Genomic DNA, 16396 nt, shown 5'->3' on the forward strand with positions numbered 1-16396 from the left:
TCGAGGCCGAGTACAGCAAAGTCAAGGACTTCCTCCACAGCCAGGTTTGTCCCGAGCTGTGCCCTCGGGGAAGAGACGGGCACAGGGCACAGGCCCTTCTGCAGCAGGGGGCTGGCGGCTGGCTCTTGCTCTTGATAGACCCACAGAATGGTTTGGGTTGGAAGGGACCTTCAAAACTCATCCAGTCCAACCCCTGCCATGGGGAGGGACATCTACAACTTGATCAGGTTGCTTAGAGCCCCATCAAGCCTGGCCTTGAGTGGTTCCAGGGATGGGGCCTGCACCACCTCTCTGGGCAACCTGTTTGGCATCTCCCCACCCTCAGTGTACAACATTTCCTTCCTGTGTCCAGTCTAACCCTGCCCTCTCTGTTTAAAACCGCTGCCCCCTGTCCTGTCACAACAGGCCATAATCAAAAGTCTCTCAGTTTTTCTTGGCAGCTCCCTTTCTATGTGAAAAGGCTGCAGTCGGGGCTCCCTGGAGCCTTCCCCAGGCTGAACAACCCCAGCTCAGCCTTTCCTCACAGCAGAGCTGCTCCAGCCCTCTCCTCCATGGCCTCCTCTGGACGCACTACAACAGGTCCCCGTCTGTCTTGCAGTGGGGACCCCAGAACTGGAGGCAGTGCCCCAGGAGGGCTTAGCAGAGCAGAGGGGCAGAATCCTCCCCTCACCCTGCTGACCACGCTGCTGGGGATGCAGCCCAGGCCATGGTTGGCTTTCTGGGCTGTGAGCACACGTTGCCAGCTCATGTCCAGTTTGTCACCCCCTGGTATCCCTCAGTCCTCTGCTGGGCTGCTCTCCAGTTGCCCCCAGTCTGTACTGGTACTGGGGATTGCCCCCACCCAGGTGCAGGACCTTGCACTTGGTCTTGTTGAACTCGAGCTCATGCCCCTGGAGCTTCTCCTGGCCCTGCTCCTTCTCCAAAGCCAGGGGCTTCTCCCCGCTCCAGGGGCTGCAGTGCCAAGGGTGGCATTTTCCGCCCTGTCCTGGCCAAGAGCAGGGCAATGCTGGAGGTGTGGTGCCCTTGGGGGGATGTGGGGCTCCTGGGCCTTCACCGCACTGGGGTGTAACCCCCGCTCTGTCTCTGCAGGGGAAGCAGAAGTACACCCTGCCCCTCTACCGTGCCATGTGGGCTGGGTCGGAGGTGGCCCGGGCCCTGGCCATGGAGACCTTTTCAGCTACGGCCCCGCAGCTCCACGTCAACGTCCAGAACTACGTCAAGAAGATCCTGGGCTTGGAGGAGGCAGAGGACTAACGCAGCCTGGGCTCCGCTCCCTCCACGGGCTCGTCCTCTGGCAGGACCTCAGCCCTTTCTCCATCACTGCACACATTTCCTTATTAAAAGATGTAATTTTTCTCTTCTCATGCTTTTCCTGTTCCCAGCGACCCATGGGCAGCATTAGCATGACTTCTGCCCTGGAGGGGACCCTGCGAGCCCTGAGGATGGGGCTGGCAGCAGCATCGGCACGGCTGGAGCAGTCAAAGGTGGCTGAGGCCCTGATCTGCACCAGTCCTTGCCAGTGTCCTGCCAAACTGTACTGGTCCCATGTGGCAGCAGGGACAGGAGAGCTCGTCCTCTGCCTGAAGGGGTGGGAGGGGAAGGCTTGACCCTGTGGGGACCCTTGCAGCTGCTGTGGTAGGAGGGGAGCGGCAAAATTAGGACCTCTTGGCCTCAGCACCCCTGGGTGCTGCAGAAGGCAGAGAATCAGCTGGGACACCAAGGTGTCTGCCCCCATCACACTGGGGAGAGGGGGGCGTTCCTGCTCTCCCAGCCCTGGTCCCTCTCCCAGGGGATGCCTCCCTGCTCCAGTGAGCAGCCACCGCAAACCCAAACGGGCACAGAGCGGGTGCCATGGGGTTACTGGGACCTGCTCTGTGCAGTTTGCTGGGATAAATACCCCTGGGGACACTGACACCAGTAAAGCACCTTGAGGGCTTTAGAGTGGCCTTCATAGGGCAGAGGCTGTAGGAATAATTCCTGACCAAATACAGGAACGTGATCACACTTCCCAAAATGCCAGAGCAAAACTGCCAAGGCCACCCTGACACCAGGAGCCCTGGGAACCTGCTGCCCACAACAGCCCCTGTGGCAAGCGGCTCAAATGGCTGAGGATGCTCTGAGGTGGTGACAAAAACACCCCATGGTCTTAGGAAGCACAAATGACCCCCCCTGCAGCAGCTCCTCCAACACCCTCTGTTGCTGGGTCGTCTGTTCTTCAATCCCTTAGGAAGCCCAGGGGTGCCCCATAGACCTGATCCATTTTCCCATTCCCCTGTCAGCGCTGGTGCTTCCCCTGCTCCTGAGCCCCAGCCCCGTGGGGGGACCTCCCACAGCCCCTTCAGGGACAGCTCAGGGCTCCTCTTGAGGGGTGCACGAACCCGGCCCCCTGCACAACAGCAGCCCAGAGGCAAATCCTGGTGATGCACCAGCACTGCAGACCACGACTTCTCAGACACCAAACCCCGGCTGATGCAACAGCACTGCCCAAACACTGCAGTCACCAGAGCCAGGACCAAGCCAAAAACCACCTCCAAAGCAAAGCTGCCCACAGAGCCCCAGCTCAGATGCTGCAGAGGCTGTGCATTTCCTCACATATGAGCTCAGGAGTAAGTGCCAAACCCCAAACAGTTTGAGACAACAGAAGACAAAGGAGCTGGTTATGGCACGGTTGAAATCCGCCCGTTCTTCCTTACTGAGGGAGCGAGGCTGCGCGTGTTCGGGAAACGGGTGTCCTCTTGTGGATTTGGCTTTGCTGAAAATAACTTGCAGCACTCTTACAAGTTGCAGTGTGTAAACTGTCTCCATATGCAGATCTTCTGGTTTCCCGGGGAACACGCAGACTGGCGGTGCAATTAACATGACCTCTGATAGGAGACTTCATGACCCATGAGGCATCTGGAAATAATCCCTCAGGTCGGTAACGAGCCCTCGGCTCTCAGATGCATTTGCCACATTTGCCACCTCTGCCCTCACTCACTGAGCAAGCCCTCAGCTGCGAGACTGAGTGTTCCCTGAAGCACATCCCTTGGACTGAGTGAAACAAGGCATTCCCCGTTGCACAGACACCGCACTGCCCTCGGCACCCCCAAGCACACATGTGCACGTCGAGCTGCAGACGCTGAACAGGAGCTCGCTGCTCGCACAGCACCGGGAACACTTCATGGGCCTGAATTAAAAATTACAGCCACAGGGGTGGACACACCGGGGTTGGGCAGCTCTGCTCCTCCTGAGGGATCTTCCACTGCTCCAGCTCGAGCCAACTCTCGCCCTTCCACACAGCCAAGCAGAGCAGCACCGCATCAGCACCGCCTCCTGCTTCACCTCTGCGAACGGCTGCAGCTTGAGGCAGAGCAAGAGTCTGGTTCTGGCCTTGGGTCACCCCTGCTCTGTGCTGCCGGGGTGGCTCTGGGCAGGGCTGGAGCTGCTCTGTCTGCAGATGTTTCACCAGCACCACCCAATCTGCGATGCTGCACCATGCAGGAGAAGCGAAGCTCCTCTCCCCAGTGCCTTGGGGGAAGCACCAGCACGGCGGGGGCTGCTCCGGGAGGGAGGGAACCGCAGCGGCTGGGAAGGGCGCTCTGCCTTCATTCACCTTCCTGCAAAGGCAACCACTCACAAAGACACTTCAGCGTAAAATTAGTAACAAGATGTAGCACGCTTATTTTTAACAAAGTGACCTTCATCAAGCCCAGAGCTCTTTTTTGCTTAATTTTTTCCAAAATGAAAGCCAAGTCAGTCATGAAATGCCAGGAGAAGATGTTAACTCTTTATTAGTAAATTGATTTAGAAAGGCTTAGCGAGACAGGATTAATGGCTTTGCTGGTCAGAACGGATCGCTGTAATCTCCTGGCCTGACCCACTGCACAGCACAGCACAGCACAGCACAGGTCTGGGCTTCCTGCAGCCCCAGCCCAGGCAGCTGTGATTTAATCCCCACCATGGAGTCTCGGAGGGGTCACCACCTCCTGGTCCAACATTCGGCCTCACTGCAAACACCACGCTCTGTGTTTGCAGTTCTGTTGTATCTGACTTCCCCACAGAGCCTCTGACTGTGCCAGTTCTTTAAATAGTACTCTTTAAATATTGTGTTTCAAAGTATTCACGACTCTCTTACTCATAACTGCTTTATTTACAGTATAAAAGTAATAATGGGCTTGATCCTGAACTTAGCTACTCCCAAAACCACGTGGAATAAACTCATTTTCGATTTTACATTTGCGTGACAGAGCCCAAACCCTTCTCCACAGGGGCACAGACCAAGGAAAGCTGTGGGAGAGCGCGTCAGGAGCCCGTGCTCATCTGGGCCGCCTGCGATGTTGTGTGGACGTTGGGAGCAGCTCGGTATGGAATGGTTAAAAAGAGTCAGCTGTAAAGTGCTCGGTTTTTTGAGGAACAAATGAAAAGTTGGATTACCCAAGCGTGTCATATGTCTGAGCCCAGCTCCGCGCACTGCTTGTCGGATATGTGGTTTGCTAACGACTCTATGATGTCGAGGAGCAGGAGCTGACTGAGGGAGCGGAGGTTTGGCAACTTGGAGACCTTCAAGGAAAAGAAAAACAACAGGAAAAAAAAAAAACAACAGAAAGAAATTAAACCCCTCCCCAAAGCATCGCGGATGAATCACCGCTACCCCAGCCCCTGCGTGGAGCGGGGTCAGGCACCTCAAGGGCTGGGCATGGACTGAAGCCACAGCCGTGGGGGTGCGGCCATGGCTCCTGCGCTTACAGCCCCGCTTCAGAGCGGATGGAGCACGGCAGAAACGCTGACCCCAGCGCTGGCGCCCTGAGAAAGGAGTTAATTACTGTTTGCACTGATGACTGCTGCTAACGGATGCCAAGTAAGCGCTCTTCTAAAGCAACGCTGGGCACCGGCACAGCCCTGGACTCTGTGTTTCAGCTGTGAACGTGACTCAGGACCTGACCTCTCTGCTCCAAAGGAGGGGTTGTGCTTACTGCCCACGCTGGTTCTGCAGCCAAAGCAGGACATGGAGCTTCAACACAAACCCTCACTACGTCAGAGAAGTGAGAATCCACAGCAAACTTCATGCTCTGAGACTCTTCAGGGGCTCAGCTGTTATCAAAAGCAGCTCTGCACATCCCTTCCTGATCCACAGCCTCACAGTAACCAGCAATCCCCATTTCCAGGCATTAATGCACAGGCTCAGGCTCAAGGTAAACTCTGCCCAAAAGCCCGTGCACTTCCCCCCGCAGTGGCTGAGCTTACACAAGGTAGCACCTCACCCTGAGAGGCTCCACTGTTATAAAGAATAAAGATGTCCCGAGCATCTTTTGAAACCCAGGAAGGAAACGGCTGAGTGCGCCTGCAAAAAGAGCTCAGGACGTGCTTGAAGTAACGTCCCCAAAAGAAGGGCTGGTGAGGACTGGGAGGGAAGGAGACCCCCTTGGTGGGAATCCTGCTCTGAGGCACGAGGAACAGATCAGGGTGTACAAACACTTCACAACAGCAGCTTTATTAGGGCTTTCGCACAACACTGACACACAAGAGCCTAAAAATGCATTGCCCAAACCAGCGAACCTCTGGGAACGGCTCTGCAATTCAGGCTCTGCAATTCACTTCGTACTGCGGGGAACGCCCCTTAATGGTCTGAACTGGGAACAGCGGTAACGAAGCTGGACATACGGGAGCTCCCGACGGCCGTGCACCCGACCGGCCTGGGCCTCGCTGAGCCATCGCAGGGTGCAGCCAAACAGACCCCGCTCAGAGCCTGCCCTGCCCTGCCCAGCCACCCAGCACCCACCCAAAAACCACACGGGAGCCTCTCGGGCCAAAGAAAACCATTGCATCATTCAGATTCCTCCGTGCACATCTGCTCGAGTGTCTTCCAGCCACATTTTGATCACAACTGTTCCAACAGTTGACAGTTTAAATAGAAAACATTTCCAAATATTCTGGTTAGCGCAGTACAATTGAGGAACACCCTTCAGCCCAAATCTTTTCCCAAAATGTCGCAATATCCGTTCCCCCAGCGCGTTCTGGTGAGGACCTCACCAACCCCGCTGTCTTCCTGTGGCCTCCACCGGGGAGTCGAGACCCTGAGACTGCAGCTCTCAGGGACTGTAACGCTCTGACGCCAAACCCAGGGGATGTCCCAGCCCCCAGGAGATTCCCCAGGCTGTCCCATAACCCATGGTGGGACCATTCTCCACCCCTTGCTGAAGCCGGGCCCCTCTGCAGAGGAAGACACAGGAGATGAAGGCAGGGGCTGTAACCTCACGCTGGGGATGCTCCACTGGAGCGCGATTCCTGGACGCTGGCTCAGCTCTCAAAGCTTTTTATGCATTTTCAGGTATTTTTAAATGTAAAATGCGTTGCGCTTGGGCAACTTTGGCATTTAATAGAGAGCCTGGATGCATCTCTACGGACTGGACTGCGCGGTGCTTTTATGCCCCACAGTCAGCAATGGGAGGATTTTGAGTTTAAATATACAAAAGAGAGCGAGGCACTGGAACACTAACTCAGGAATTATTATCAGTAAGTGTGTAGCATCCAGAAATCCCATCTCCTGTGATTTATCTACCAATTTCAACAACGCTAATATGTTGTGCAATGAAGTGGTGCCAGGCTGGGAAACTCTCCTGGAGGGACTGTATCTCATCAGGATAATTCAGTGGCAATACCCTTCTTCTCTCCAGCAAGGACAGGAATATCAGCACATCAGGCTCTTGGCCTTTCCAATGCATCATTCCACGTGTCCAAACATGGGAGCTACAGCAAGCCCAGTCAGGACATGGTCATTTGCTTTTTGAGCACGTGAAATACAACATCTATGACAGAGAATACTTCAAGAAACGTGAACAGCGCGCTCGTACCCGCTAGCGAAAGAGAGATTTGTGCCCTCAAAACACAACAAACTTATTTTGCTAAACACGAGAACCCAGCGCTGGCGTGGCACAAAATTAACAGCTGGGACAAGTGGAAATGGAAGCATTTCTGTGTAACTTCTGCTCTGGGAGCTCTTCACATTTCCAGACCTCCCAATTTTGTTTGTTTTGAGTGCGAACCGTTCGCCTCGCAGGCTTGTCAGTGTCAGCGATACGCAGCTCTCAGCTGTCTCACAGGAGGATGAATTAAATGAATTCCTATATTAATGTGTCTTTAACCAATGCAGCGACAGAGGACAGCAGCTCTCAAAAGCCCCAGAAAAGATGCAACCAACCTTGGTGAACTGGTGAACGATGATGTGCAGGCAGTGCCTCTTCATGTCCAGGGCCTGGGTCTTGTCAGCTGCCTCCAAAATCTACAGTAAAAACAACACCGTGTTTCTCTTCTGCTCAGCTCGATGTGCAGGGCACAAACACTGCTCTGACTCAGAGGAGGTCATTCCCCCAAGCTAAGGAAACATCTCCATTTTTCATTAGAAACCTGAATATTTTATGAACTGTTAAAAAATAAGCCTTGGATTTAAAATGCGTGGAGTCCTCAGGAGATCATCGGGAAGAAAGTGGAGATTGGCTTCACAGCCAGGTTCCCTGAAGCGCCATGGTGAGACTGGCACAGGCGAGAGCCAAAAGCAGTGGATGCTGGCATTGATTCTGCTGGGGCAGCAGTGGGGTTGCTCTCCCTGCGTAGCTGATGCCTTTGCAGGATTTCTTGTCACAGAATATTACCGATAAAACAAGCCCAACGTCACCTGCACATCACCACTTGTGTACAAATGCCTACTGAAAGAGGTCTGGAGCTCAGTGCTGAGCACATGGCACACCTTAAAAAACCCTTCAGAAACACTGCTCTGCAATGGGGGCTGAGGAGCTCAGGAGGAACACCCTGCGGGCCAGCTGAGCAACATCTGCTCAACACCTCAGCACAGGAGCACCACAAAAACAGGTAAGGAAACAGAACCTGCACGCACATTACCCACACAGGGCACTGCCATCAGAAGGGTTTGTGCATGGTGTCCCAGTGGACACCAGATTAGGAGCGACTCAGTGAACCTGGCACTGGAGGAACCCCATTGCCTGAACCCTTTGGCTCCCCTGTCTCTAAGTCAAGCGACGAATTAAAGCTGCCTGGGGACCATTACCTGGAGAACGTTCTCCACGGTGACGTTCATTTCCAGGTTCTGCTTGCAATAGGCTTGCAGCCTGTTGTTGGAGAAGCCGTAGTAGTAAGGTGCAGCAAAGAGGTAGCTGTTCATCTCATTAAGGAAAAGAACGATAAGCAATGGTAACAGCACCGATTGTAGATACAAATCAATGACAGAAGCTAAAACGCGGTGCCTGTTAATGCAGTTCAAACAAATATCCTCCCAATAATCCAGAGCAGAAGGAAGGGGAGCTGCTGTGTGTGCACTTTAGGCTGATGCTTCAATTACTCGAGATGTAAGGATACAGGGAGTCTTCAGGAGGCATGTTCACTTCCCCATAATAAATGTATCTCAGCATAGATTCAAACGCTTGCTTGCTGGGCACCATCTCACCTATGGAAATATTCACTTGCCCATCTTCTGGCATGAAGGAGCGGAACATGGCCTCAAAGTAACTGGAAAAGGAAATAAAACTGATGTAAGACACTCTGCAGGCCGATGGTTTAACCCAGAATTGGTCAAAGGCTGCTGTTAAGCACTGCAGCTTCCAGAGAAGTAAATTCAGTGACAATCAGGACAGAAACACTGCTAAACTGGTGTTTCATATATGTCTGCCTGTGAGAGAACTCCAAATATAATTCCCCTAATTTCCATCAGGACTACCTGAAATTTGTCTCTGTTTCTTGAAAATTAGGACACATGGTGCTTTGATTTCCATCTAATTTGCATAAGACCCAGTCAAGAGCTTAAAGCATTATGAATTTCCTTGGTATCTACAGGCTGCCAATCATGCGGGGATGTTTTAAGAGCTGTGAAATGCTTCTGGTAAAATACCACGGGAGCTAATACTGAATATTATTACTGGGTGTGGAAAAAAAATGTGACAGTATTTGAAATAGGGATTTTATGTGAACATTCAGTGTCTGGCAGAACAAAGGTGTGGGTACACAGAACACACAAGCGAAGGCCAAACCCGCTTCACCCACGCACTGAGGAGGGAGATCAGCGCCCACCTTCAGAGGGGGAAGTACTCGCCTCTGCAATACGGGAACAATCCAATCTCTGCTCCACACATTTGTTTTAATGCTTATTCATACCCAGTCCTAAATATCAGGGAGGAAGAGATTCAGGTTTCACCTCATTCAGAATGGATGTTCACCACCAGCCAACTCTGTGTGACCGCTGTGGACATCTGTGGCTTTCCACTCCACCAAAACTGCCTTATGCTTTACACCCTTTTGCCTTCCTGTGATTTCACAGATTCCTTCTGTAGCTCTTACACATCCTCTAGAGAATCTCGACAGATTTAATTTCCTCCTATCTTTCCCTGCTGGGTATCAAATTGAAAAAACTATTTAATCACCCCTGCTCAAAGGCTTATTACACTCATTGAGCAAAGCTGCATCTTATACTTCATGTGGATACAAAATTCCTCCCTGCTTCTAAAAAACCCAAGCTGACCCCTCGACTGCACAGCACTGCAGTTTCACAGACAATTTCAGTGAAGGTGGACCCACCTGGAGCGAGCTGCCAGGATGGCTTTATGGGCTGGCCGGGGATGGCCGTCTAAGAGAAGGATGATATCGCAGAATTCAGTCCCAGCTCCTTCCAGGTAAGCCTTCATGTCCTGAATTAAAGATGTTCCTGCAAGTTAACATAGTGAAATAGCTCAAGATGGGATAGTTCCAGGTGCCCAGGTACTATCAAACTAACACATGGCTCCAGCCTCTTTCCTGTGGGGCCCTTGGGGTGAGGGGGAGGCAAGTCCTCCCTCCCAGTGTTGGAGCAAAACGAGCTTCATCCTTCCCCATCGCAGTTCATTATCCCCATCCCATCCCAGAACCAGACCTGGCAGCTCTGCTTTCCAACTGCTGACAGCGAACACCGGCAGTGGCCATGCTGAAAGGTGTTCTCTATAGATAAAGAAACCTGACTTTTCCCTACCCAGTTCCAACCACTAGGAATATAAAATTTTGTCTCTTAATGGAAAAGCTTTCCTAAATAGTGGCTTCTTTTATCCAACGTTTAACATCTGAAAATACACAATAGAGCACATCCAAGTCTGATCCAAACTCATTCATGTTTTCAAAGTCCGTATTTCCATTTTGTTGATGTTTGGGTCTCTCGCCCCGTTCCAGCTCTGGGTGCAGAAGCTGCCTCTGCCATGGTCCTGGTCAGTGCACATCCCTTCTCCCTAGGACAAATGCCAGCCAGAGTCTTCCACTTGACCTTCCCGGACTGGCTTCTCCATCTTCTTCTCAAGTCCCCAATTTTTTGTGTGTAGCATTCAAATCAATACTGGCAATATCTCTGAACTTTGTGGCCTCAATAAATGTCATTATTAAATTCTGGTTTGTTGTGTGTCAGGATGATAAAATCTTGAGTAAGACCAGTCCCAAACCAGTCCTTGATGAATTCCTTAACAGAACTGGAAATCAAATTTTCTTCTTCCATCAGAACCACAGAATGAAAATTAAAGGCATGAACATTAGTACAGGTTATTTAGCTTCTTGGTCTTCTACTCCCGATGTTCTCTTCCTTTCTTCCATTTAACTTTTCTTTCTTATGGTTTAATTTTCCCATGTTTTCCTCCCCTATTTCTCTCTCACACAGTAAGTTTCACCTTTGCCAGCACTGACCAGTTCCTCTTCCTCACTTCTGCTCCTCCTTCGGTGCAAACCCACAAGCTCCAACTCCCACTCAACTTTGTTATCTTTCAGGACCCTGAAACTGAACGGCCACTGCCTCTCCTTGGGACCCTTCTGCTTTTTCTGCCCCATCTCCCTCTGAACAGAGTCAGGTTATTTTATTGTAAGAACAGAACTATATTGAACACGGCCTTGTACATATTTTCATGGGGATACTGCTCTGATTGAAGGTCACTGGAAAAAGACCCTGCTTGCCCTTCTCTTAGGCTGGGGAACAGCCTAAGCACAGTTACACCAACTGGACACACTGGTGTGCAGTGTGGTCTCCTTCCTAGGCTGTTTCCTACACTGAACAGACCATTAGCAATGCAAAGACAGCACAGTTAACTACTTCATAAAGCACAAGAGTTACCAATGTCGAGCGGCTGGTCGGAATGTGTTCGAACAGGAGGCTGCTGCTTTCTCCGTACAATCTCCACTATGAGGGATGAGGAAAGATGCTCAAACTCCTTCATCATTATTACTTGATTGAAATGTGATTCCTTCACCACAAAGTTCAGGCAATGTTCCTTAAAAAACCCACAATATTAATAAAAAAATTACTGTTTACTGTATGAAGCCATCCTACAGCACCACAGAAATGTTACCATGTTACATGTGTAAACAGCCACCCTTTTCTTACAACCCTCCACATGGATTCTATCAGTGATCTCCTTAATAAGTGCTCATTTAGGCTCCTACTCCAACAGGAAATTCAGGACAATTCTGAGCACCCAGAGAAACCTGACTAAGAAATAATAACAAAGAAAAAGATTAATTGTGTCCCATCCAGCTGCTCTGAAGGTTTCTAAAACAGGAATCTCAGGAGATGCCACAAACCTCATGGAGCTAACAAAGACTGGTTGCTATTCATAATAATAATTTATACCATTAGATACCAAAAGTTAATCAGAAGGGTGAAGAGATCTTAACTCTCAACACTACCCCATCAACAGTACAAATAGTTTGCAGGCTTTCCTTGTGTGGATTTTGCCTTCACCTTCTCTGTAAAGGCTGCACAGTCTGAAAGAGCTCTTGAAGGTTCTTGTATGCCAAACTTGCTAGAACAATCAACATGTTAGAAAGGTGACAAATGACCTAATGCTGAACAGTTAAAGGGACAAAAAATGGCACTTCATTGGCAAATCAAAGCTTTCTCTCAGGACATGTTCATAAGCAAACAATATAATCCATACCAGCTCATTGTAAGGTGAGTACAAAATTCACCCAAAGAGTAACTACTACTGTCCATCTTCTGCCAAGGTGTTACACCTGGGATCCACAGGGATCTGTCCAGGACCCATCTGTAAATGCTTTAAAAGACAATGAGGATGTCCCCTCCCTGGCAGTGCCCAAGGCCAGGTTGGACGGGGCTTGGAGCAGCCTGGGCTGGTGGAGGTGTCCCTGCCCATGGGGGTTGGACTGGGGGGGCTGTGAGGTCCCTTCAACCCAAACCACGCTGTGACTCTGTGATTCTACACCAGGAAGAGCAGCCTGCTGCAGACGGCACCCACTGTGAGGACTAACATGGACTTGAGAAGATGCGATGCCATCCGAAGGTGACCTTGACCAAATGGGGTTGTGTGGAAGAGCCCCCGTCACCCTGCTGGTCAGGAAGGCAGGAGGAGGTCTGCAAATATCAGCACTAGATCCATCAATGCCGAGAGATCTGCTTGAGCTTCTGGGCAGCTAATGGCATTGTGGTCCCATGGACCAAATGCTGTCAGCATTTATGCATTTATTTATGCTGCTGACTGCTGCTGCTCTCCTGGATGCCTTCCCTTTGCCCACTCCAGTGCATAAAGGGTGTCTGAGGAAGTACTGGTGCATACTGGTTTCTCTACCCTGGCTGCTTGCAGCTGTCAGCTCCAATGACGTGCACAGGCTGCTCAGGCACTGCACAATCCTGCGCTGACTCCTGGACTCGGGCGGAGGAGCTTCTTCTCTGCAGCTTTAAGCAGAATTGGCTTTGGCCACTGCTGGTGGGAACCAGCCCATCACAGCACATCAAGGTCTGACGCCTGGGGGCACTGACTCTGTCACGGCTTTCAGCAAATGCCTAAAAGTCTTTGACCTAGCAGACACAAAGAATCGCATGTTGTTTTTCAGTAGAGTGTTTTGCAGATCAAAGACATGAGAACAGACTTGAGCTTTTAATCAGACCAGGTGAAAGAACCTGTTTGCAGTCTCTGTATAAAACAGCAGGACCAGAAAACGCACTGGTTCCATCTTGCTGCAGCGAGAGTGAACTGAGGGAAAGCTGAAGTCACTCTGTCCTTTACATCCTACGGGGCTGATAAGCAAAAATACCAAATAATTATTGAAAAAAACCTACATAATATTTAAAAGCAACTGCAGGACAATCCACTCTAACATAACTCAAGCACCTACAATTATCGGAAAGAACTGGATTTCCCTAAACTGGTAGCTTTTGCCCAGCATTAATGACATCGATTTTAGTTTTTTACATTTTCTTATCAGTTACTTTGTACGCAAAACGTGATTACCTTCAGCTTATCCAGCTGAAGCTTGTTAGCATTTTCACACACAATGAGCACATTCTGCAGATCTACGGACGCTTCAATGTATTGAAGGCAGAGCTGTTCCAGTCGAGAGAGCTTGAAGTTTAAGGCCAGTTTGTATACATCCATGATCAGTAACACATCCTGCACATGACCTGAAATCAGAAGAGATAAAAATGCTGCAGAGCTCACACAACACAAAGAGGATCTTTGGAAAAGTATTTCTTTTTACATCAACTTGAGCATTTGGAATGGAGAATGGGCAGCAACCGGAGTATTTTAATGGAGAAAAAAAAATCCTGGTTAGACAATCGATACTACAAAAGGAGTTTCACAACTGAATTGAGGCATGAAAGAGCCACCCCGAAAGAATTTTTTAGACAGAGGTTTTGTGACAACCTGGATCACCATTTTTTAAAACCCTCAAGAGAAAGTGAAGTCTCTAAAAGCACTGATGAGCTCCAAAGCTGGCAGCCTGATTTCCCAAAGTGCTCAGGTGCTAACAGCTCTGCTCAAGTCTTTGGGTTTTCTGCAGGATCAGCAATCAGCTCCCTGACTCTGACAGACCCTCACAAAGGCACTTTGTGTGAGAGGGGCAGTGGGACCCTCGCAGGCCACTGCCATGGGGCTACAGGGACACCAACTCAAGGAATAATCCCCAGCCCTTGCTTTCCTCACAGATCTCTGCCCATCTGCTGCCACTGCTCTCTGATCGAGAAAAGCCTTCTTGCACAGCACGTGCTTTCCCTGTGCCTAATTAGGAAAATCCCATTTGAAAAGCATGCCCAGTTCTATCAGCTCAGCCTCTGGATGGATCCCCAAGGTGCTGCCCTCTGAACTGAAAGGAGCAACGAGGAATACGAATGCTCAGGACGGGGCCATTGAGGATCCCAGAGCCAGGTAAGCACCAGGGAGAACGTCTGATGGGCAGGGGAGCCTGTAACAAAGAGGAGTTGAGTGTGATAATCCCTTCTTTGGTCTGATCCCACCCTCAGTGAACCGGCTGGGAGTGGGACTGGGATCTGGTGATGTTGGCAGCCACCAACAAACAGCTTCCCTCGCCCTGTTAATTAGGGTTGCTCCAAGGCAGGCGAGCTCACAGGGAAAGCCCTGGAACAACTGCACACAAATGACTCTTTTCCTGAGAACTGCACTTTCTAGAAAGGCAAAATCCTGGGCTGAAACTGCAGCAAAGCTTCCCGCATCAGGACAGACATACCTCATCTGTGGGACTGCACCCTCCCCAGCCCCACCAGTTGGATTCCCCTGGGGATCCAGTCTGGCTCCACAGACCTCCCCGCTCAAACAAGGCCATGAGTTTGGCTGTGTGGGAGCTGGGAGATCTCAGACTGTCACCCTCAGCCTCCACATGTTTTTAACTTGGGGATCTTCAATGAATGCATCAAATGGATTTTTCTTTCCTTGAGGCATTCCTTTGGGTTGGTATTTTCAGGAGATGATAAGTATTGGCTTGCTCTGCCTTTCTGTGTGGGCTCAATTTGCCACGGATCAAAACAAGACCAGAAAAAGCAAATAAGCCAACCCAGGATACATGGTCCTTCCAGGCTGCTGTAATGTTCAAAATACTTGGGAATTTCTGATTGGTTTGTTGTGGTATTTTCACACTTTTGGGAAAGATCAAGCACCTGCTTCTCCTTGATCTTTGAGAAAAATTAGGAAAAAACAAAGCACCGTGAGTACGCTTTGATAGAAATCTGGTCTTTTTTAATCTGCAAATGCCTGATCCTGATCTCTGTCAAAACAAATGTTTGCTCCTCAATTGCCAGCATTTTTTTCTAATCGTGCTGTCCTACCTTTGCGAGGATATTTTATTTTATCCGTATACAGAAACTGCATGAGCACCTCGAAGGGCTGCGCCTCAGCCTCTCGGATGGGCACCTCCAGCAGCGGCTGCAGGCGGCACAACTTGACGTTCCCACCAATGCCATCCTTCTGGCACGGCGCATGCCCCTCGTCTTCGATGTCTTGCTTTGATTTCTGAGACAGAAAAACCACTCAAACACGGTAACAAGGCTGTGTCAGCTCACACACAGCACTGTCACACCCGAGGAAAGATCCTTTTCATGACTGCACCTTCAAGAGCCAAGATCTCTTTATCTTCAAGATTATCTTTGAGAAAACAAGGAATTCAGGTGTCTTGGACTTACTGATCCACATCCTGTGACATACATGGATCAGAACAAATGTGAGCTCCTGGATGAAGCTCAAAATCAAGACCTCAGCAAAAGGGAGGAATGAATTCCACTGAGCTCCCACTTCCAACCTCAGCAACATCTCTCCTTTGAGAGGGAAGATGCAGAAGCAGATCCCACAGAGCCCTGCCTTGCAACGCCAGAGCTCAAAGTGCTGCACAGAAGCATTTTAAGCCATTCTGTTCCTTCTAAGCTTTACCTCGACAGCCTTTCTCTACAGCCTTTTCCAGTAAGGATGGACGGCTGGGGGGTGGCAAAGCACTAAGGGGCAATGAGGCATCCAGGTGTCACCCTGTACGTTGTGTGCTACCACTTCCTCCAGAGCAATGAAATGTCTGCTGCTGAAAAGCTGTCAGTAGGTAAAGTTAACAATGAACCAGAGGGACTAGACCTTCAACTCCAGAAAAAGCCAAGAAATACTAAGGTAAAGTGAAGAGAGTCTCAAAACCTTACCACTGCCCTCCCTCTAATCTGTCTCACCTCGCACCTCAAAACCTCACGACTGCCCTCCCTCTAATCTGTCTCACCTCGCAGGCCACCCTTGATGACGTGCGGCTTTTGCTCTCCCCAGAGCAGGGGTACACACACGTTCCCAGGGCACTCCACAGGACCAGAGCTTTGCCAGCCATGAGAGCTCCCAGGAACCACACGGCCAAATCCAAAGAACTGGGGTAACTCCAGCTCCTCCACGCTACGCTTCTCGCCTGGCCTGACGTACATCCAGCAGCCTATGTTAACTCTAATTATCCTCTTTATATTCCTTGCTCAAGAGCACCTTTGATGTTGCTCCAGTCCTACATCTGCCTCAGCAGATACTGCCTGGCCTGATATACATCCAGCGGCCTATGTTAACTCTAATTATCCTCTTTATTTTCCTTGCTCAAGAGCACCTTTGATGCTGCTCCAGTCCTACATCTGCCTCAGCAGATA

At 50.3% G+C, this 16396-nt stretch overlaps 2 protein-coding genes across 2 annotated transcripts in view; one reads left to right on the forward strand and one right to left on the reverse strand.

The window, feature by feature from the left end:
• Window positions 1-1254, forward strand: part of RNPEP (arginyl aminopeptidase (aminopeptidase B)) — a gene marked incomplete at its 5' end in the record, with an annotated part of 7154 nt that extends 5900 nt beyond the window's left edge. The window contains 2 exons of the mRNA XM_010187709.1: window positions 6-44; window positions 1090-1254. Of these exons, the coding sequence (XP_010186011.1) occupies window positions 6-44; window positions 1090-1254 (204 nt within the window). The remainder of the gene's footprint in view (window positions 1-5; window positions 45-1089) is intronic.
• A 3168-nt stretch (window positions 1255-4422) lies between these two features.
• On the reverse strand, window positions 4423-15251 carry LOC104543165 (leucine-zipper-like transcriptional regulator 1; the record flags this gene model as incomplete). The annotated part of the gene is made up of 8 exons (XM_010187710.1): window positions 4423-4539; window positions 7178-7258; window positions 8042-8147; window positions 8350-8499; window positions 9562-9688; window positions 11105-11261; window positions 13239-13408; window positions 15068-15251. Coding segments are annotated over 8 exons (1092 nt in total), but the record flags the coding sequence as incomplete, so codon positions are not given.
• Window positions 15252-16396: the final 1145 nt, after the last annotated feature.

Source organism: Mesitornis unicolor, unplaced genomic scaffold (genome assembly GCF_000695765.1).
Source record: "Mesitornis unicolor isolate BGI_N332 unplaced genomic scaffold, ASM69576v1 scaffold4157, whole genome shotgun sequence".
In the NCBI taxonomy this organism is placed as follows: domain Eukaryota; kingdom Metazoa; phylum Chordata; class Aves; order Mesitornithiformes; family Mesitornithidae; genus Mesitornis; species Mesitornis unicolor.